This window comes from Rhinoderma darwinii, chromosome 3 (assembly GCF_050947455.1).
Source record: "Rhinoderma darwinii isolate aRhiDar2 chromosome 3, aRhiDar2.hap1, whole genome shotgun sequence".
Taxonomy (NCBI): domain Eukaryota; kingdom Metazoa; phylum Chordata; class Amphibia; order Anura; family Rhinodermatidae; genus Rhinoderma; species Rhinoderma darwinii.
In genome coordinates, this window is record NC_134689.1 from 430,466,332 (window position 1) to 430,489,338 (window position 23,007).

Genomic DNA, 23,007 nt, shown 5'->3' on the forward strand with positions numbered 1-23,007 from the left:
TGGACCATCCTGCTGTCCACAATCTTGGCCACCTTGAATTCTACCCCTTCAGGGGTGAGAAGAGGTACCGGAGGTTTCCTCGAGGTAGCCAAGGACGGGGAGCCGCGTTTCAGGAGGGAGGCATGAAACACGTCGTGTATTCGAAAAGACGGGGGTAATTCCAGTCGGAAGGAGACAGGGTTAAGGACCTCAATGACCTTGTACGGCCCTATATAACGGGGAGCAAATATTTTGGACGGGACTTTAAGGCGCACATTTTTTGAAGACAGCAACACCAGATCCCCTACCACAAACAAGGGGTTAGCAGAACGTCTTCTATCTGCCTGAGTCTTTTGTATGCTCTGGGACGCCTCTAGGTTCTTCTGAACCTGGGCCCAGACTGTGCACAGTTCCCGATGAACGACATCTACCTCGGGATTGTTGGAACCACCAGGTGAAACGGAGGAGAACTGTGGATTAAACCCAAAATTACAGAAAAAGGGGGAGACCCCTGACGAGTTACTGACCCGGTTATTAAGGGAAAATTCGGCGAGGGAAATGAAGGAGACCCAATCATATTGACAGTCAGATTTAAAACACCTTAAATATTGTTCTAGAGACTGATTAGTCCTCGCGGTTTGGCCATTAGTTTCAAGATGGAAGGCCGATGAGAAGGACAGATCAATCTCCAACTTTTTACAGAAAGCTCTCCAAAACAATGAAACAAATTGTACCCCTCTGTCAGAAATTATACTGACAGGAACCCCATGGAGACGCAGGATCTGTTTGACAAACAAGGTAGCTAACGTCTTGGCATTGGGTAGTTTCTTGAGGGGCACAAAGTGGCACATCTTACTGAAGCGGTCTACTACAACCCACACCACCAACTTGCCTTGAGATGGAGGCAGATCGGTGATAAAATCCATGGAGATATGGGTCCAAGGTCTCTGGGGAATGGGCAAAGAACATAGTAAGCCCGCTGGTCGGGACCTGGGAGTCTTGGACCTAGCACAAATTTCACAAGTGGCGACCTAGGCCTTAACGTCTTTAGGCAACCCAGGCCACAAATAGTTTCTGGTAATGAGGTGCTTGGTACCCAGGATGCCTGGATGGCCAGATAGTGCAGAGTCATGATTTTCCCTGAGTACACTTAGCCGGAATTGCAGGGGAACAAACAGCTTGTTCTCAGGAAGGTTCCCGGGAGCTGAACCTTGATCAGCCGCTATTTCGGAGACTAAATCAGAATTAAAAGAGGAAATGATTATACCTGGGGCAAAACAAAAGAAGGATCTTCCTCTTAAGGAGGGCTGGCCATGAAGCTACGCGACAGTGCATCAGCTTTAATATTTTTAGACCCAGCCCTATAGGTGACCAAAAAGTTGATTCTAGTAAAAAACAACGCCCATCGAGCTTGTCTTGGGTTTAGACTCTGGGCAGATTCTAGGAAGACCAGATTCTTGTGGTCGGTAAGGACCGTTACCTGGTGCCTAGCCCCCTCCAGGAAGTGGCGCCACTGTTCAAATGCCCATTTAATGGCTAAGAGTTCGCGGTTGCCAATGTCATAGTTAGTCTCAGTGGGCGAGAACTTCCTGGAGGAGTAGGCACAGGGATGGAGATGGGTGAGGCACCTGGTACCCGGGGACAAGACAGCACCCACTCCCACCTCGGAGGCGTCAACCTCCACGATGAATGGCTCCATTTGGTTAGACTGAATCAGCACTGGGGTCGAGATAAAGCACTTATTAAGGACCTCAAAAGCCTGGACCGCCTCTGGAGGCCAGTGGAGGAGATCAGCATCTTTGCGAGTAAGATCCGTAAGAGGCTTAGCGATGACCGAGAAGTTAGCAATAAATCTCCTGTAATAATTAGCAAACCCCAGGAAGCACTGTAACGCCTTCAGGGAGGCAGGTTGGACCCATTCAGCCACAGCCTGAACCTTGGCAGGGTCCATGCGGAATTCATGAGGAGTGAGGATTTGACCCAAAAATGGTATCTCCTGCACCGCAAACACACATTTTTCGGTTTTAGCAAAGAGTTTGTTTTCCCGAAGGGCCCGGAGCACCTTCCCGACATGCTCAATGTGGGAGGACCAGTCCTTGGAAAACACAAGTATGTCATCAAGGTACACTACAAGAAATACCACCAGGTAGTCTCTTAAAACCTAATTTATGAAATTCTGGAAGACCGCGGGAGAATTACACAACCCAAAGGGCATGACGAGGTATTTAAAATGACCTTCGGGCGTGTTAAACGCAGCCTTCCACTCATCCCCCTCTCTGATGCGGATAAGGTTATAAGCCCCCCGAAGATCAAACTTAGAGAACCATTGGGCCCCAAGAACCTGATTGAAGAGATCAGGAATCAAAGGAAGGGGATACTGGTTCATTACAGTGACCTTATTCAAGTTTCGGTAATCGATGCACGGCCTAAGACCACCATCCTTCCTCCCTACGAAGAAGAAGCCAGCACCTACCAGAGAAGTAGAGTGGCGAATGTAACCCTTGGCCTGGCATTCCAGGATATACTCTCTCATGGCTTCACGTTCGGGACAAGAGAGATTAAATATCCTACCCTTAGGGAGCTTAGCTCCTGGTACTAAATCGATTGCACAATCGTATTCTCTATGAGGAGGTAACACTTCGGAGGCCTTTTTAGAAAAAACATCAGCGAAGTCCTGAATAAACTCAGGTAGAGTGTTCACCTCCTCAGGGAGAGAAATAAAATTAACAGAAAAACATGACGTCATGCATTCATTACCCCATTTGGTAAGATCCCCAGTATTCCAGTTAAATGTGGGATTATGCATCTGCTACCAGGCAAGGCCTAAAACCAAATCGGATGATAATCCCTGCATCACCAGTACAGAGCACTGCTCCAAATGCATGGAGCCAACAAGGAGTTCAAAAACAGGGGTATGCTGTGTAAAATAACCATTAGCAAGTGGAGTGGAGTCGATACCCACTACCGGGACAGGTTTAGGCAAATCAAACAAAGGCATAGCTAGAGACATAGCAAATTCCACAGACAAAATATTAACAGAAGACCCTGAATCCACGAAGGCATTGCCGGTGGCAGACCTACCCTCATATTTATGGGAAATACTGTGCGCCCAAGTGACCTCCCCGATGGTCACTTAGGCGCGGAAGTTCTTCCGGCTGCTTATTCTTACGCCTAGGACAGTTTTTCACTTGATGCTTTTCATCCCCACAGTAGAAGCAGAGACCATTCTTCCTGCGGAGCTCTCTACGTTGTTGGGGAGACACGGAGGCCCCGAGTTGTATTGGTTCATCCGAGTTTTACGTGGAAGAACGAAGCAACGGAACCTCGGGAGCCATTATGGGGGAGCCAGAGGAGAAAGCACAAAAACGTTCAAGTCGTCGTTCCCTGACACGTCGGTCAAGACGTACCGCTAAAGCCATAACCTGATTTAGGGAGTCAGAAGAGGGATAGCTAACTAGCAGGTCTTTCTGGGCGTTCGACAGACCCAATCTAAACTGGCTCCTCAAGGCAGGGTCATTCCACCAAGAAGCTACACACCACTTCCTAAATTCAGAACAGTACTCCTCAACGGGTCTCTTACCCTGACGTAAGGTCACCAGCTGACTCTTGGCAAAGGCAGTCTTGTCAGTCTCGTCATAAATGAGCCAGAGAGCAGAAAAAAAAAAAGATCAACAGAGGAAAGTTCAGGGGCGTCAGGAGCCAAGGGGAAGGCCCATTCTTGGGGCCCGTCCTGGAGCCGGGACATAATTATACCCACTCGCTGGCTCTCAGAACCTGTGGAGTGGGGCCTTAGACGGAAATAGAGCATACAACTCTCCCGAAAGGAGAAAAAAGTCTTCCGGTCCCCTGAGAACCGGTCAGGCAACTTGAGGTGGGGTTCAAGAGGTGAGGTGGGTGGCACTACCAGGGTAGCATCACGCTGGTTGCCCCTCTGAGCCAGGGCTTGGACCTGTAGGGAGAGGCCCTGCATTTGCTGAGCCAGGGTCTCAAGGGGGTCTATAGTTGTGTCAGGGACCAGGGTAGAAAAGGTATATGGGCCTGTGATTATGTAATGATGGGGTAGGGAGACAGACAGGTGAGCCCTAATCTACCCGCCACTCAGTCCCTGCTTACTTGCACGGCCCGCCCGAGGCGACGGCGTACAACTGGGCGACGGTCCCTACGCTCAATATGTGCACGACAGACAAACAGACAAGGGTACACAGAAGCTAAGGGAAATGGGGCAGTTGCCCACGGCAACACCATGAGCAACAGGAGTAGTGAACGAGCCGAGTCAAACCAGAAGTGTACGAGGTACCAAACGCAGAGCAGGAGCGTAGTCAGTAAAGCCAGGGTCAAAATGAAGCAAGGTCAATAATGATAGCAGGAGCAGCAGAGCCAGGAAACAGGAAAGAATCACAGGCAGAGACAAGCAGGAAATGAAGGCATAAATAGACCGAGGACGGGAGCTAGAACTGTCTGGCCAGGCTGTGATAGGTTCTCCCACTCCTGAACCTACCAGACTGAGTGGTAGCAGATTGAGTCACTCTATCAGACTTAGGAGCAGGTGCAGACTGATTAACCACGGGCATCGAGAGTGTCTGGCAGATCCTTTACACTTTCACGTCTCTCTGCTGAAGCCCGTGGTCCTGAACCGCTACTCCAAGACGCCTAGTACCGCAATGGCTACTAGCGGCCCGTCAGGGACATTCGAGGTGAGGGAGATCTTAGACAATAAGAGAATAGGAGGAAGAACATTTTAGTTGGTGGATTGGAGGGGATTTGGCCCAGAGGAGAGGTCTTGGGAGCCAGAGGAGAACATCAATGCTCCTGCCCTCATGAAGAAGTTTCTCTCCCGCTCTGGCCCCAAGAAGAGGGGGCGTAACAGTGGGGATATTGTAACGTCTATGGCCGCGGACTGTCATCCTGACTTACCCTCTGACGGCCGTGGCCACGGACGAGCGAGTTCCCTGCGGAATCTCCATCCTTGGAGACGCCGGCACTCACTTCCTGGTCCGGACACTGTCTCCCGCAGGGTGCGCACGCCCGCGCGTGCATGACCTTAAAGGGCCAGTACACGCACATTTGCAGAATAGCTGCAATTAGCTCAGAATGCCTCTGAACTATAAAAGGGCTCTGCCCTCTTGATCATTGCCTGAGCATTGTTGTGTTACTGTAAAGGATCTGCCAGGCACAGCTTCGGGGTTAACGCCCATAGATAATCAGTCTTCACCTGAGTCTATGTCTCTGAGACTGACTCCAGCTTCCACCACTCAGGCTGGCAGGCTTAGGAGTGGGAGAACCTATCGCAGCCTGGCCAGACTCAGCTAGTTCCCGCTCTCTGTCTATTTATACCTGCCTTTCCTGTTCCTCCTTGCTTGTGATTCTTTCCGTGTGGTTTCCTGGCCCAGCTACAGCTCCTACTATTTGATCCTGCTCCATACTGACCCTGGCTTACTGACTACTCTCCTGCTCTGCGTTTGGTACCTCGTGCTCTCCTGGTTTGACTTGGCTCGTTCACCACTCTGGTTGCTCACGGTGTTGCCGTGGGCAACTGCCCCTTTCCCTTTGCTTTGTATTCCCTTGTATGTTTGTCTCGTGCACTTACTGAGCGTAGGGACCGCCGCCCAGTTGTACCCCGTCGCCTAGGGCGGGTCGTTGCAAGTAGGCAGGGACAGATTGGCGGGTAGATTAGGGCTCGCTTGTTCGTTTCCCTACCCCCGTTGTTACAGTTACCTTAAGTTTGTCCTTGCAAATGGTCTCCTAGTGTTTTCCAGTTCCCAGTGTCTCCCGTTCCTACTGCCTGTAGTCTGTATCCCATGCTACCATGCTTCTGTGCCTTCAAGAGTTGGAGTCATGTTTCGTTCGCCGCTGCATCTATTGTGTCACACCCCGCCAGGTGTTTGTCTACTGTCGGATCCTCATCTTAGCCTGAACCCACCGCTACTGTCTACATTGCCTCAGGTACCCTTTCAGAACTATAGACATTGCATTATACCTGTTTGGCCAACTGCTATCCCGCTGTGCGGAACGGCCCAGTGGGTCCACACCCCACGCTGTTATACACAGACTGAACACAGCTATCTGAACGAGGCTTAAGTCGGGCTGGCGTGCCGCATGCTACTTGTTTTTATATATGCCTGTTTTATATTTTAACCTTTTGAGTTTGATAACAATTTTTGAAAATTGATACAACTATCCTACAGCGTTGCTCTATATAACCGATTTCTCATAAAGTCTTAATATATCTGTTTGAGAGTGGAGATCATATGCAGTTACATGTCTTAGCAGAAAGACACAGATCAACACCTGTGCAGGTGGACACCTACTCGTGGATAGTAGAGTCCTGATTAACTGTTATCTGAGGAGACTGGATGGTTTTGTGCTAACGCAGGCTGTCAGAGCGGTAATGTACACATTATAGTTGATGCTTTGTACCTGCTGAAACCCAAGACAGTGCTGAGCTAGTTGCTCAATTTGTTGGTCGAGTCAAGGACACTATACAAAGCCCTATCTAGAGCCTTCATCTTTACTACTCCAATATGGCTTACAAGGGGCCTAGCTAGGGCGTTGGCAGGCAGAGCATGTGCACCAGGCACAATGAGTAGAGTAGGAAGGGGGGGGGGCACCGGCACAGGCATAATTTCCAACAGTCGTGAAATTGCTGGTACTGTCCAGAATTTATAGTGACAGTCCCGGCAAATTACTGTACCGGATGTGTCCCGGCAACTGCCATATTCAATTGTATCCGTGTCCTCAGGAAGCAGCTACAATTGATTATTATGGTAGAGCAGGACAGGAAACTATATTCTCCCTGCTTTGCCATTTAGTCCTCCTGGACCGGAATCCCCAGCCGGAGCTTTGCCAACACTCTGGCCGGGTATTCCGCTCTTAGAGGGGGCCCCTGACGTCCCCGTTCGTATATGGACAGGGGCGTCAGGGGCTCCTCCAGGAGAGGAATTCCCAGCTAGAATGTCGGCAATGCTCCGGCTGGGGATTCCACTCATAGAGGGAGCCTCAATAGCGCTATCTACAGGGAGGGGGGGGGTGTAACGCTATCTACAGGGGGGCTGTGTGGCAATATCTACAGGGGGTGTGATACTACATACAAGAGGAGGGTGTTTAATATGTCACCATATAGTCTCAGTAGCCTCAGTTATACAATCTGTTTTAGTCCGGCACTGACCTCTTTATTCATTTTCTTTGAATATATTGTTATGGTAACTCCCTTATATAACTGTATTGCATGTAAAATGTACAAATGGTTTTATGCTCGAGTTACATAAAAAAAAGTGAAAAAAAAACAAATCACCTCATTGATTGATAGAGAGAGCAAACATGACGAGGAGGAAGGTGATGCCGGGAAAGAGATTGGGGGCGGTACGCCAAACTGAATCTTTGCCCGGGGTACAGGAGAAACTAGCTACGCCTCTGTGGCTTACATGTAGCTATTTTATTACTCTCAGACTAGATGGAAGACTGACTCTGATGCCCCATATTATACAACCACTGTCCAATGTAATCTCTATGTTGCGGTACTAAAATGGAGCTTACTGGGACCTGGGCTTGAAACTGCATCCACCAGTATAATAAACCTGGGAAAGAATAAGGTCCTTCTCCGTCTCCCTCTAAATCTGTTCTACAGTCACAGGAAGATTGTCAAACTGTGCAAAAGCAAATATAAGATGCCACATTATTAGAAGATTTTTCTGGAGATGTGTCAGGCGATGGCAGCCTTGATAACATTCAGCATTGACATGAAGATATGACCTTTGTGTTCTCCAAGCAGCAATGCCCTTCTGGGAATATCTGCAGCCGCTGGTACTGGAATGCCCTTTAGTGGTTTAATATGGAGACAAGGTGTTGATCAGTATCAAGGATAAATTCTCTCCTATAGAGATACTGGTTGAATCGTTTGACACCCTAGACAAGGTTCAGGTTCTCTCTATCAATCTGCAGAATTTTTCTCAGTTGAATTAGAAGTTCGAGAACCAAATCCTACTGGTCGTTCACTTCCATCTTATAGTACATGTGACAAAACCACACCAAGGCCATAGGGTATTCATAGCAGGTCATCCAGCAAAGTGAAGAAAAAAATGGCACCCTAGGGATGCGCACAAGGACACCGGAACTGTCCGCTCCCAGTTACACTTTTCTCTTGACACTTCAAGAGGAGCGAAAATTCTTCACGTTAAAAGAGACTATTTCCAATGCGTTTTTTTAGCTCCTTTTCGGTGGCATGACATCACACATTCTGCCTCTGGCCTTTGTGAGCTGCCATGACCATGCTACTGTTCTGTTTGGTATGGACTCTTCGTAGAGCTTCCATAGAGCTGCATGGGGCCTCTAATACCAATTTCATAGAGGCATGCATAGGTTTTTCTTCTGTCGGATTCCGTACATGGTATGGAGATATAAGAAAGAATTGCTTATAGGGGAGAATATCTCCCATATATACGGTGCCTGAAAGAAACTGTAGATCGGTGCATGGAGGCCCTGTGGCTCCATACTAAGTGTGCATGGGGCTTTAGGGTGCATTCTCTTTTTTTTTATTTTCCTACAAGTTTGAAGATGTTTAGTTGCTTGACTATGTTTAATCTTTCAAGTGTGAGATTTCTGACTTCCAATCCAGCCAAATGGCACTCTTTCCCTTCTGAGCCCTGCCGTGTGTCCAAACATCCGTTTATGACCACATGTCGGGTATTGTTTTACTCGAGAGAAATTGCTTTACAAATGTTGTGGAGCTTTTTCTCCTTTAGTCATTTTAGAAATTAAAAAAAATTAGCTAAACCTACATTTTCTTTGAAAAAAATCTAGATTTTAATTTTCACGGCCTACTTGCTATAATTTCTGCAATAAACCTGTGAGGTCATAATGCTCACTATTCCCCTAGATAATTTCCTTGAGGGGTGTAGTTTCCCAAATGGGGTCACCTTTGGGGGATTTCAACTGATTTGGTACCGCAAGAGCCCTTCACACCTGACATGGTGCCTAAAATATATTCCTAAAAAGGAGGCCCCAAAATCCACTAGGTGCTCCTTTGCTTCTGAGGCCGGTGCTTTAGTGCATTAGCACACTAGGGCCACATGTAAGATATTTCTAAAAACTGCAGAACCTGGGCAATAAATATTGAGTTGCGTTTCTCTGGTAAATCTTTCTGTGTTAAAAAAAAAATGGATTAAAAATGAATTTGTGCAAAAAAAATGAAATTTGTAAATTTCACCTCTACCTTGCTTAAATTCCTGTGAAACGTTTAAAGGGTTAAGAAACTTTCTAAATGCTGTTTTGAATACTTTGAGGGGTGACGATTTTAAAATGGGGGGAGATTGGGGGTTTCTAATAGATACGGCCCTCAAAGCCACTTTACAACTGAGCTGGCCCCTGTAAAAATAGCGTTATGAAATTTTCTTCAAAATGTGGGAAATTTCTGCTAAAGTTCTAAGCCTTGTAATGTCCTAGAAAAATAAAAGGACGTTCAAAACACAATGCCAATCTAAAGCAGATACAATTACATTTAGAATGATGCTAATTTTTTAAATTTTTCGCTAAATTTTGGTGTTTTTCGTAATTAAATACTGAATGTATCGAGCAAATTTTTCCAGTAACATAAAGGCCAATGTGTCACGAGAAAATAATCTCAGAATCGCTTGGATAGGTATAACCATTCTGAAGTTATTACCACATATAGTGAAACATGTCAGATTTGAAAATGAGGCTCCGTCAGGAAGGTCAGAAGTGGCCGCAGCTGGAAGGGGTTAACTACATATATGTTGTTAAACATTCACTCTTTTGTATAAAGTTGTTAATTACACTTACCTTAGTCGATCACTATCTAAATGAGCACTGAACGTCTGACGAGTATGCTCGAGAAAGGGGGCGGTCCCCCGAAACTTCGCAAACGCCGATCCTCCTGTCCCTGCTATCGGCGAAAGCCCTGGATCTAACTGGGAAGACTAAGATGGAATTCTAACCAGGACACTTCCAGGACTCTAACCTTCAGATGGGTGAAATATTTTGTACACATTTGGTAATTGTGATGCCTTTGTTTTCTGTCAATTGACATGGAAATGTATTGAATACCATTTTTTACCTTTTTGACACCACTGTCTGGATTAGTGCTTATCTTCCCCATGTTTAATCTTGCCACTCTCAGTAAAGACTAGTCTGACTTTAATTCCACATTGGCCATTACCTGGATGGTTTGGATTTAGAAATAATTGTAATGGGATTTTTTTAATTTCTTTTGGTTTCGTTATTATCTCTGGGATTTGTTTCTTCTGTATTCCACAGTGACTAACAGGTTCCCTTCACCCTACTGACAAGGCCAATAAAGTCTCTGTCTTCATCTGCAAGATCTTCATTTCCATCACTGATTCTCAGTGCAGCCAACGGCTCCATGATCTATAAGTAACCAGACGCCCAGATCACCTACAGAGACGTCCTACAAGATAAGGGAAGACGCAATATTTTAGGATTTGGTAAGCACAGGAGACCCCTTATCTATTATATATTGTGTTGTGGGTACTCATCTGGTCTTCTCCGGCTCTAAACTGCATTTAATTAGGATTTTAGATATAAACCAAGTGAATTTTATTTTAATTGTGGAAGGACTGGAAGACCCTTTAAGTTGCAACTTACAATATATCATGGACTCTAGGATGTGTTTATATATTTTTTGTTTTATGGTATAATATTTAGTTTATAATATATATATATTCAGTCGGGTTTATGGTCATTTACTTTGACATTCGTGAACAGAGACATTGATGGGCCACATTGGATCAGACGTTTCAATATGGACAGAAATGTAACCACAAGGGCAGGGACAGTTATACATTTAGGCAATGATGGCGATGGACTAATGATAGAGGGACATTATCCATATGAATACACATCCAGGCATTGTATATTTAAATAGAAATGGAGTGTATGTATATGTTAAAGTGCCCTTTAAATTTAATTCTACTGCCCAATCTGACAATGTACTGCCCAGCGAGCACCCAGCACCTCTCCACATCACAGGCGATTGTACAACCCCCAGATTCTCTCATGCATGGCTCTACTTCTAATTATTAGGACCCGTGCACAAGAGTCTCCTGTCAACATGCAGTTTCCCAGTGCACCCTGGATCTTCCCACTCCCAATGTCAGATGGGGCAGGAGAATTGAGTTTGAGGGACTCACAAGGTACACACAGGGATGTCAGAACGAGAGGAAGACACCTACCTAGTCAGGGTGGATTCTACTTACACACCATCCTCTACTGCACAGGTGCCCCACAATGGAAGGGAAAGTGCCATGGCCATCAATATGTATGAGGTAAAAAGCAGACCAAGAAACCGATGACATATTTGAGTTGGCATGGCTCTCACACTAAGTATAGCTGCTTTACAAGAGTTTTCCACCACTTTTCAGTTCAGCATCTCTGTTGTATTCCTCAATAATTGTGCGCCATCTTGGAGATTAATATTCTGGTGGATATGTGTATATGGCAACAAGCGTTCCGACCACATATGTGGAAAGCAGTGGAGAGTGGAAGCAAAGGGGGAAATCATCAGTTCACGGTAAGGACCAGAGATTCACAGCTGTGTATTGAGTATGGAGGATTAATGCTCAGATTTTTAGAGGGTTTATACAGGACTGAATGTGAGGATTGAACTTGACCGAGTCGAAGGCATCAAACTTTTTATACCTACAGGTTGCCAAAAACATAAACCTGGTACTAAGGTCTTTTTCTTCCTTTTGCCCGACTCTAGATCTTCTCTAGACCTGATCGTCTGAAAAATGTGCAATGAGAACCAAACAGAAGTGAAGGAATTTTTGCTGCTGGGTTTTCCCTCGTTGCACAATGTAAAAATTCATTTGTTCTCCTTGGTCCTTTTCATTTACATTGTCATCATAACTGTAAATATCCTGCTCATCATATTGGTGAAAATAAGTCTTCAGTTACAACTCCCTATGTACTTCTTTCTACAAAATTTAGCCTTGGCTGATATCTTTCTCACCACCAATGTCATTCCGAAGATGTTACAGGTCATCCTTTTTGACGGGGTGTTCATCCCATTTTCTGAGTGCATCGCTCAGTTCTACTTCCACAGTGTTGCTGGGATTGTTGAGTGTTTCCTCCTCACTGCCATGTCCTATGATCGATATTTGGCAATCTGTTTTCCCCTACGCTACTTTGCCATTATGAATTTTAAACTTCAACTACAACTGGCCACATGGTCTTGGTTTCTGGGGTTCCTTGTTATGGTCTTCGAGATGTTCTTCATATGGGATTTGCAGTTTTGTGGATTCAACACCATTGACTTTTTCTTCTGTGACTTTACACCTCTGCTAGAACTTTCCTCATCAGACATCACCACCGTTGTCCTTGAAGATTTTATCTTCTCCATCCCGGTCATTATCTCCCCCTTCATTTTTATTCTTGTGACATACGTCTTCATTATTATCACAATCCTAAAGATGGCCTCCAAATCTGGGAGGAAGAAGACTTTTTCCACCTGTAGTTCCCACCTTAGCATTGTTTGCACCTATTATGGGACTCTTATTGCTGTCTACGTGGTTCCATCAGAAGGTACATCTGTTAATAAGTTCCGATCCCTACTGTACATTGTGGTGACCCCATTGTTTAACCCTATTATATACAGTTTGCGAAATCATGAGATCAAATGTGCTATGAGGAAAGTTTTTAGAAAAAATATGCAATTCTGATTTATGACTTTACCATCATAGCAAGAGCCCCAACGCTACTTATAAAATGTGTATGTGTTTATTGAGCTTGTATTATGCATTTCAAGAGGAGACCACGTTGAATAACCAAGACCAATGAGATGGAAGAAATTCTCTCTCAATGTAGAATTTCACGGGGGTCTGACAGCAGTAAGGGCGATAGCAGGGAGAGTGAATTCTTGCATTACTTATGGTACTTTCTTTGTATCTTCTGGTACTTCTGGTCTCCACAAAACATAGATAAGGACTTGAGAAATTGTAATCATCAGAACTTATTCTCTAGGTAACAGGTTGAAATGTGTAATTCACAAGGTCTAGTGTGAACCTTAACCAGTTGTAATCCAGAACGGACAGCCTCTATATAGTACTTTGTAATCCTCAAGGCCTGGAATCCATCTGGATTCCTATTAATTCACATGACACAGTATTTATGTAGGGCCAAGGTTTGGGGTCTTCACCTGGAGTTTGGCAAATAGCGGCAGGGAACAAAGCATTACCTCTGGATGTCCAAATGGATCTACACTGGGGAAGTAAGGCCAGTGTAGGCCCATTTGGATCTTACTTGGATCTGCCCCACTCCTTGCCAAAATAACTTTCCCTTCAACACCACTCTTTAGTAGAGCCCCTCACCAAATATGGGTAATTCCTCCACCATCCTCTGTTGGAGATTACAGGGACACCTAACAACATGCACCACCACATATTTAGTTCTACAGGTGATGATGCTGTTCACCTCAGTCCCCAAGCCTTCCAACTTGAGGTACCTTGTATGATAAAGCTGGCTGCAAAACCTACAGCTACCCCATCTATTGTTGCCTTTCGTCATTAGATCTCTCAACCAATTATTTGGAGATACCAGCTGAATAAACCTTCCTTTAATAGGAACGTTTCTCCAATTCTTACATTTTAATGGGCAATAGGTTTTTGAACTGCAACTTCTGATACTATGGGGTCATTTTCATTCATTCATTCATGTTCTAATCGGTGACCAGATGACACTCATATGGCCACGATGGAAAGAAAAGAAAAGCGTTTGTTCCCATTTCCCTCAGTAACCAACCACGGTCCCAACACCTCGATTTTTCTCATGCATTATAGATTAAAATGAAGAGGTTATCCAGAAGATTTAACCCCTTAACGCAAAATAACCTAACTGTACGTGGTAAGGATTAAGGGGAAGTATGGAGCGAGCTCACGGGCTGAGCTCGCTCCATACACAGCGGGTCACGGCTGTTACACGCAGCCGAAACCTCACAGCAATGGGCGGAACCAAAGTATTAAGCCCTGCCTCTGGCCTGTCAGAAAGACGATATACTGCAATAGATTAGTATTGCCGCATAAAGTGCAAGCAATCGCTGGTTGAAGTGCACTAGGGGGACTAATAAAAATAAAAAAAAAGTAAAAATTTGTAAAATACGTTTTTTTTAATATAAAATGAAAAAAAATAAGTTTTAAAAAAAACATTCCCCTAAAACATAGTAAATAAACAATTGTTATCACAGCATCCGTAAAATTCTGAACTATTAATTGATAGAAAAATTAAAAGTTATGGCTCTCAGAATTTGGCAACAAAATAAATTCAATTTTCTACACTTTTTTTTTTACTGTAAAAGTACCAAAATGTAGGAAAAACTATATATTTGGTATTGCCGTAATCGTATTGACCCATAGAATAAAAGGTAACATGGTTTTAATTGCACAGTGAATTCCGTAAAAACTAAGCACAAAAACAATGGAGGAATCGTAGTTTTTTCATTTTCTACACCACAAATAAAAAAATTCCCGTTTCCTAGTACATTATATGGCACAAAAAAACTACAACACGTCTCACAAGAATCAAGCCCTCATAGGACTATATTGACGGAAAAGTTTTAAAAAAGTTATGAATTTTTGAAGGTGGGGGAGGAAAAAACTAAATAAAAAATCTGAAAAATGGCTGTGGCAGGAAGGAGTTAAAGGGTTTGTCCGATAAAAACAATTATTTTGCTTTTATAAAATAAACTTTGTAATATGGTTTATTTTTCATACCTGCAAAGACCACAGGCTTTCAGCCCTTTTCACGTAGACTTGGCAGTTCGTAGCTGCAGCATACTCAGATCGGCAAACCGATATGTATTTAATAGGGAAAGGCGACCGAGCCGCTGTCGTGAGCTTTTGTCCTGAGGGATCAAAGTATGGGGAATATTGAAATTCAACATGTCCGATACTTGTCCCCCCCCCCCATCTGCTGTCAGGGTAAAGTCGGAACACCCTAATTTGTTGGTTTGGCCAAATGTCATCCGATGGGTTGACCACAAATATAAAGATAATACCCATGAGTGAATGACGGGTCTAATGTGTAGTAAAACCATTGGATTTTTACGTGCCCAATACTCTGCTCCCAAAAAAGGAGTGTGCCCGCTGTATCAGCCCTCTACCACCAGGAGCGCATCTATTAGGAGGAGAGTTTAGCCTCTCGCCTCAGGCAGGGACCCCTAATTAGAAGGGTGTGGGAAAGGCAGCAACACTGACATACTGTGAAATAAAGAACAAGACCGGACGTACAGTGCTTAATGCAGGGGTGGGAGCGGTGCTGGGCAACCTACAAATATCCTGCACTAGTGGCATACACCGCCTGGTGCCACCCCCACATTCTCAGTAAGCATCCCCATCTCTGCTGAAAGCTTGAAGGGAATGTTTAGTGAGAAGTTAAGCCGCACATACTACAGAGGGGCGTTGCTTGCACCAAGCATTCTGGGCGTAAGCCACATTCAATTGTATCTGCGTCCTCAAGTTGCAGACACAATTAAACACTATGGCGGTGCAGGGAGTTATTTGCTCCCTGCTCTGCCATTCACCAAGCTATAGCCCACATTAGGCCTGCAGGCTGTAAGATGCTGGGACAGTATCCCTGCACGATCACATCACTGCCTCGGCCTCTCATAGGCTGCAGGCCTAATATGGCTGAGGAGGCCTGAGGTGCAGCTCTGTTCATTGTGGGAACATGACGTGAGCAATTTTTATGGGGCACTATCCGGTGCCATCTACAGGGCATAGTTTCACTGCTCACCTTAGGCAGCAGAGATGCTAGGTGCACCTGTCTCCCACAAGAAATATGCACACCCAGCTCTCTCAAGCCTACGGCCATCTTCTCAGACTGAATCCCCTGCAACGATGAGCCGATAACCATGTAATGAGCCACTCTGACTCCTGGGAGATCTTTTATTACCAGGAGAACTACTGGCAGCTGCTTACTTCCTCCTGTAATTTTATATGGCATGCAAGAAGTTGGGCCACGGTGTAATACAATGTCACACCAAATCCATGAAAGTGGGAGCAACGGAACTACGCCAAAGATAGAAATTAGAGCAGGAGTTTAACGCCCGACCCAGGAAACCTCAACACCCAATGTAGATAAGCTGTAATCTGTGTAAACAATGCGTGGGGGGGGGGGGGGGGGGGGGGGGGGGGAGTCATCCATGTAACGGCACTGGTCATGGACAATGGTGGAGAATTCGATTTTTCACACTTCAATATCCTTTGCCATTTGATTGTTGCGATTCAAGAACCATCTTAACGTGGGATGTACAGGATTAAAGAAAATATGGACGCACTTTTCCAGAAACCGTATTTTACCCGATCACATTGTGGTATTGCAGTTCAGCCCTATTCACTACAACAAGGCCAAACGGCAATGATACTTTTTTTGGAAGAAGATTGCCGTTTTTCTAAACCTGGACAACCCCTTTAAGGTGACAAGTTCTAGAGTTAAAAGTACCTTTTTTTTTTACTTCATCATATCCGGACTGAAAACTGTATATTTAAAAGCCATTGGTGGTCACAATTATTATAAATCCAGGCACACAACCCCCTAAGTTCGAAGATATAAAGCTGAATAGAATTTTTTTTTATATATGTATTTGTTAAATGAGCCGTCTAGTTGAGAAAGTCCATTTGCATTCACTCCATTAGGGTATTCTGAGTTTATAGAGGGGGGGGGGGGGTCCTCATCTTTTGACCATAGTGGAGAATGGTTACATAGAGTCTCTCTGGAGGACCCGTCCTGTATTTCACAGGAAGTATTGATATGAATTGTAATGCTTCATTTCCCCTGTGGTGGCACTGCAGGGAAATGGAGTCACAGATCACAGCAGCATTAAGGTCCCAGAAGTTTATGCTCAAAGAACCCCAAGGCAGGGAACCCCTTTAAATGGTTGTCCAGTCTTCTGTAAATTTAACTTCTGTTCCCATCTCATGTTTGTCAGAGGATATTTGGGAAAGTGGATCTTTCCACAACATTTCAGGATGGTCCCCACTTTTTTTTTATTTTAAGAACTCAAACCCTCCTTTGTAGCAGAACACATTATAAAATAGATCACCTGAACATATGGGCAGAATCTCCGCTAATGAAGAGATCCGCAAAGTTTAAATTCCTCAAATTTAAGATCTTTAGTTGGCATCAGGAAAGGAACAATTCATGTACCGCGTTGTCAGGACAGTGTTTCAGCTTCTACATGTAAACACGAATGTTCAATCCCTGACAACAAGCAGAAGTCTCAAATCTTAAACTATAGCAGGACTTCCGTATACAACCCCATTAGATCCTCATGGTTTGACAGTCAGGATATAGACACAGGAACCTCCCGTTCTGGTGTGAAGTCTTTTATTTAGCACTTTGCTGATTCTTTCTATAGAAATGTTGAATGGTTACAGCAATACACACAGAGAGGACAACAAGAACTAGACAAACCGAGGCCAGCAGAGTCCAGCGTCCTACAGTCATGGTCTGAGGCTCCTCCTGATGGGACAGACTCTTGTAAGGGTTGTTATTTATGAGGTACAGGGGTCCAAGAGTAGCTTGTAGAGTTTCTGTAGAAAGATAGAAAGTGGTTTTAGGAGGACCTAGAGTTCGATGGAAGCTTCAGCCATAGATGGAGGCCCAAATTAACTCCGTGCACAGACAAGCTGCCATGGAGGGGGGGGGGGGGGGACAGCTGTCATTGCAATAGAATGGGCAGGTGCGGCACTATCGTTGGAAGAAAGCAGACATTTACGGGATGAGGAAAAAAAAATTATTACGTTAAGAGCGTCCAACTTGTTTTTAAACCAAATGTACAACCAGTTAACCAAATTGTTACATGGGTAAAAAATAAAAATCCTCCATATTTTTGGGAATCTAGCAGGACCCAACATTTTTATTTTTTTAAGAAACATAAGGCTTTACATAGTTACTACTTTAGAAAAATAAAGCCTTTCCAAACTGTACACAAGCTCTCCCACAATCACTGTAGAAATGGGCTAGTCCAACTTTTTGGGTTCTTGGCTAACAAAAATTTAAATATTGGGTGTACATCTTCATAAAGCCTTATTTCCATAGGTAGTGCCATTCTACAGCACAACAATTTACATCTGGTCCAAGATAAGGCCATACATTTTAATAAAACTTAGTAAAAAAAAAGTTCCCCATAGCAGCAGATCAAGTACCAGATCCTCTCCCCCATGACTATGGAGTGCTAGAACCCATTATGACATTGTTACTTATGTAGGCCAACTATGCCACCTCCATGTTTAAGTTGGTAGTCTACACTTTATTGTGAAGTGTAGGGGCCCCAAACTTCTGTTTAGCCAGAGAACCTTTTGAGACGAGGCTGACCACAAAGTTGTCAATCAGGTTCCCATGGTTCACCATCCATACATGAAGCCAGGGTAGAGTGGTGACCCTGGACACTAGCTGTGAAGCCACATTAAGATGTTTGTCACATTACCTTCCACAGTTCTCTTCCCAATTCTTCTTGACCAAGGGTAATAGTCAAATAGTCTTCGGCTCTGACCTCCAGATGGGGCACAGACACCAGATTCACAGCAGGCACATATGTTATTTGGACCATCAAGCGAAATCCACCTGAAAAAAGAAAAAACAGACAGTTCACTCATTGCAAGTCAGTTACCCCTTAACCTGAGTTAGAGTAGATATTACTCACGTGTTCCTGGTTTTATCAAAAGAACAGGCTTTGTTTACAGGATCTGGTGCCTGAGAAGCTGGAGCTGCCCTTAGGTTGCAGGTTATATAGATCTACGAGATAAAGATTAAAGTTCCTTCAGTTTCTGGTGACCTGCAAGCAGTGCCACAAGAAGTCAAGCAACTTACAGTTGACAAGTCTGAGTTTGTGAACCTGAAGGCGTCAACCATGAACTGGAGCTTGTTTTGTTGGGACCTTGGAGACCTAAATGCCGAAGATGAGTCTTCCTGTTTTCCATCCAGCAAACATCTGTAGACAAACAATTGGTCAAAATTAAGCACTCTAATACTGGTGCCAAAACAATAGTTCATGCTAGGGGTAGGGTATTGTAAATGCCCAAGGGATCATGAGCCTGCTGTGACAGGTACTGCAGGGGCCAGCGGTACAATTTTATGAAATGGGCTTCAAGGAGGAAACCATAGCTTTTAAAACTGCAATGGTCCAAATTTTGGTGACATGAATAGGCAAAACTGAATGCTATGGGCTGACAGATCTGAAGGATTGTCAGAAGATGTCAGCCATAGCCTTACCCACAATGTTACTCCCTCAGTCTGGGAGCCCTGGGCTAACTGTGCACCATAGCCCAATTGTTTTTAGACTAAAGGCAAGCAGCTAGTTTAAGGTAGCCATCAACACCTGTATTCGAGTTGTACAGGGGGGGGGGGGTGCAAGGATTGACTGATCATGTTGGGACAGCGCCAGGAGCCTCATGGTTGAAGAATCACAGCATTGCTGTGAGTCAGACTTGTTTGCTTGACAACACTAACCATTCATTCAGATGGTGCAACTCATACTAAAACCTTCTACCCGTTGTAATCAATCTCAGTAATATTTGAAAGGTAAAGCACTCTTGGGAAACTGCCTAACCCACTACGGATTTAGAAGGCCCCAAAGAGGACTGGAAGTTTTGCTACCACTTGTATACCTCAAGACTAAAGCGCAACTTACCCATATAAGCCAATGATCTCATAACGAGGGACGGAGCTGACATCAGGAGACAACGTGGCTACGCAGCTGTCAGCAAATAGGGTCATGTCTATATGGTTCCCAAGGTCAAGTGTTGCCTCAATGTAGAAGGTTTCTCCGAGGCTAAAGATAGAGGAAGACCTTGGTGCACTCCAGTCATCTGCAAAAAGGAAATACATTATGGAGGTAGCAGATCAACCCCTCAGTATATGCTATAGTGGATAAACCTACCATTCATCAGGAGCAGAGAGAAAGACAAACGCTCCTCCAAGGATATGGTGGTGCTGAATGGAAGCCACGTGGGTTTCACAGCTTTGCTGCTCACATTGCCATGTCTATATGGAAAAGAGAAGGCACAGACTCAAGACATCCAGTAAGGGTCATGTACACAGTAGCAGAAACCATAGAAAAGCAGGAGGACTCTTACTCCATTTATAAAGAGAGCTGCCTATAGGATTAATCCCAACAGAATAACTTCTTTCCATATGTCATATTAGGGTACATGGACATTGTAGATGATCCACACCCCTGTTCATTGACCAGAACTGAGAACTGCTTGAAACATTGGGTTGGACTTTGAAGGGCTTGGTGGGACTACCACTGTACACAGCTTGAGCAGGTTGATCACTGTCAACTGGCGATCGATGATCACAAGAGTAACTTTCATATGGTGGGACGACCATTTTACCGATGGACTCAACATCCTATGCGCAACATAATTTATTGAAGAAACTTGTGGACAGCCAATCATGGACATTGTAATGAAGTTGTTCACAAGATTGGGCGATTCAGTGCTGGACCACAAATCAGCATCTTACGGGACTGTTTGAATATTAAAAAAAAAAAAAAAAAAAAAAAAAGTTCCACTAGTATTGTACAAACAGAACCACTCATGTATGTGGAATTTGTCTAATGGGGTTTTGCCTCATTCAGAAGATTAGGACCATCTGCAATAATAGTAGAGAACCCATCAAAAATAATGGTGCCATTTCTTGAAGGGAAGACCCCTCCAAGCCACAGGCAAACCCTTTAAGACAATGTATTGGAAAACCACATTATGCGCCACTTATATAAGGCCCTGTACCACCGCCTCTATATGGGAAGGAATCAGGTTTCTAAACACTATATGAGGCCTATGTCGTTGCTTTTTCGCAGCAGCTCCATGGTTGAATTAATGGGCTGGGACACTAAAACATGAACCGGACTCTTCAAAAAACAGAAGTGCCAGCACATCCAACAAACTCACCTTGGATAGTTGCATTGAATGGAGATGGTGGCAGAATTGGTGCGAATGATTGGACTATTTCGGTTAGCGGTGGGACTGTAATTCAGTGTCGTCGTGTAGATCAGTAAGTCAGCCGTCATCTACAGTGAGACAAGCAGAGGGGCAATTTTTTTTTTACACAAGAATGACAATGTTGGAAGCCCACTCTAGTTTACTCCATATCAGACCTCAGTACTCCAAGGGCAGCCAAGAACGGCATCAGTTTAGTAGAAGGAAGAACAGTAGCTTCAGCCCAGAGGCTCACACCAGTAACATTTTAAATGCTGGCACGTAGACAACCACCAAACAAAGCCACCCTGGGCCAGGACGGACACTGTTTTTCTAATCATGTACAACCCCTTTAGGTAGAAATCATTAATACTACAGTTTATCCCAAGTAATAAAAAAATTTGACACTGGAAATATGGTCGGGAGAGAAGGTCTGGTTTTGAGGTGTCCATCATGCCCATTTCTGCTCAGAATTTGAGCAGGCATAGTGCGAAGAAAAGTTAGAGATCAGCCAATGACACCGACTTCTCCCTCTAGTAAGAACTCAACCGATCATAGCTCACATCACTGGCTAGTTCAGTGGAAATGTTAGGCTATGCTGGACCATGTGGTCACATGATAGACCAATTTACACAAATCAGGTCCTTGTTTAAAGACAGTACATGGGCCCATTGCTCTCCAATAGCATCCCCCTTGTGGCCCCCCAATAAGACTGGTTACTGTGAGCTATGAAATTCAAAGACTCACCAACAGTAGAAAGCAGTTCGTGTCATTTAAGGCGGCAGTGGCCTCCTGGCCAACTGCAGATACAATGTTTGCCCAAGGAATTATAAAGTGCTGTCCATTACGGGACAAGACCGTGAGGACCTCCCACCAAGTCTGCTACATCTATTTCAGTGGTCAAGCGGCTTGGAGAAGCCTACACACTATTTGAGGTCTAAATAAGATCCTTATTTGAATTTTATGTTAAAACAAGGTTATGGGAGCAGTAGACATGACTACGTTACCTGTACACGGTTTCCACACTCCTGAAGGCCAATCTCAAAATTTACTACTGCGTCAGTATTCTGAGGACCAGGAGCACAAGACTCGGATCCTAGACTTAGATCTGAAACTTTCACCAACTTCCCATTGCCAAACAGATCTCTCCTCACGGTCACCACCATGCTGTCTTCATTGCACCGCACGCGGACTGAAGATTGTTGGGGCAGCAATTGTCGAAGGTTAGATACCCCACTGTCAGATCTAGCAGGGTTGTCCCAGCCAGACACAGAACCCCATCCATATCTCCTGGACTGAGTATCCCACGAAGATTCTCTTGGAGATCCCCAGCCTGGTTGTTGGTTCCTCCACTGTTGTCGGCGTGGCCTACTGAGAACATCAGACCTACAAACCTCAGGATATAAGCTGCAGAAGATCAAGCCCACCATTAAAGACCACCAGGATACTCTCCAAAACCCCATCCTGACTCTATCCAGAACAGTACTGAGAAAGACTGACAAGCTTCTCCTTTATACCGCCCAACCCCCTCACCTGGAGCAGATAATGACCTCCTCCAATCAAATTGTTAACTCTTTCCTCACGTTCCTCAGTTCAAGGCTTCAACTGAAGGATATTTCTAACCCTACCTTCATTAGGCCCCATGCACATGACCATATTTTCATCCATCCATAAATACTGTCCGTAAATATGGATCCGTAGTCATCCGCAACTTATCCGCATATACGGAACGGTATCCACAAATACGGTCCGTAATGCACCCGTATATACAGATCCGCAAAAACAAGACGAACACCGCAAATGATGTGCAACATCTGCAAACCTAGACTTCTATGGGGAGTCCGTGCCGTAATTACGGCCAAGAATAGGACTTGTTCTATATTTTAAGGATCACTTCTACGGAACGGACACCCATCCGTAAAAATACAGAAAAGTGTCCGTAGCCCATAGAAATGAACGGCTCCGTAATTACGGATGAAAAATACGGTCGTGTGCATGGGGCCTTCGGCCCTGTTCATACTGAGTTTTTTGCAGGCAGAAAGTTATATTTTGACCTGCCTGCACGCTGTTTGCCGCGTTT

The 23,007-nt window shown here is 44.6% G+C and overlaps 3 protein-coding genes across 3 annotated transcripts in view; 1 reads left to right on the plus strand and 2 right to left on the minus strand.

Moving 5' to 3' along the window:
• Positions 1–10,356, minus strand: part of LOC142750784 (olfactory receptor 5P55-like) — a 29,659-nt gene extending 19,303 nt beyond the window's left edge. The window contains exon 1 of the mRNA XM_075859761.1: positions 10,270–10,356. Within this exon, the coding sequence (XP_075715876.1) occupies positions 10,270–10,356 (87 nt within the window). The remainder of the gene's footprint in view (positions 1–10,269) is intronic.
• A 1,385-nt stretch (positions 10,357–11,741) lies between these two features.
• On the plus strand, positions 11,742–12,671 carry LOC142750785 (olfactory receptor 2D2-like). The gene has a single exon (XM_075859762.1). It carries the CDS (start codon positions 11,742–11,744, stop codon positions 12,669–12,671), a length of 930 nt encoding a protein of 309 aa, XP_075715877.1.
• An 81-nt stretch (positions 12,672–12,752) lies between these two features.
• On the minus strand, positions 12,753–22,300 carry LOC142750786 (zona pellucida sperm-binding protein 3-like). Its single transcript, XM_075859763.1, has 10 exons — positions 21,935–22,300; positions 20,901–21,019; positions 19,886–19,989; positions 19,637–19,814; positions 18,817–18,937; positions 18,650–18,741; positions 18,434–18,570; positions 17,419–17,537; positions 15,739–15,834; positions 12,753–12,968 (listed from the first exon to the last, which is right to left on the minus strand). Exons 1-10 carry the CDS (start codon positions 22,091–22,093, stop codon positions 12,753–12,755), a joined length of 1,341 nt encoding a protein of 446 aa, XP_075715878.1. The 5' UTR covers positions 22,094–22,300.
• Between the last annotated feature and the right edge of the window lie 707 nt (positions 22,301–23,007).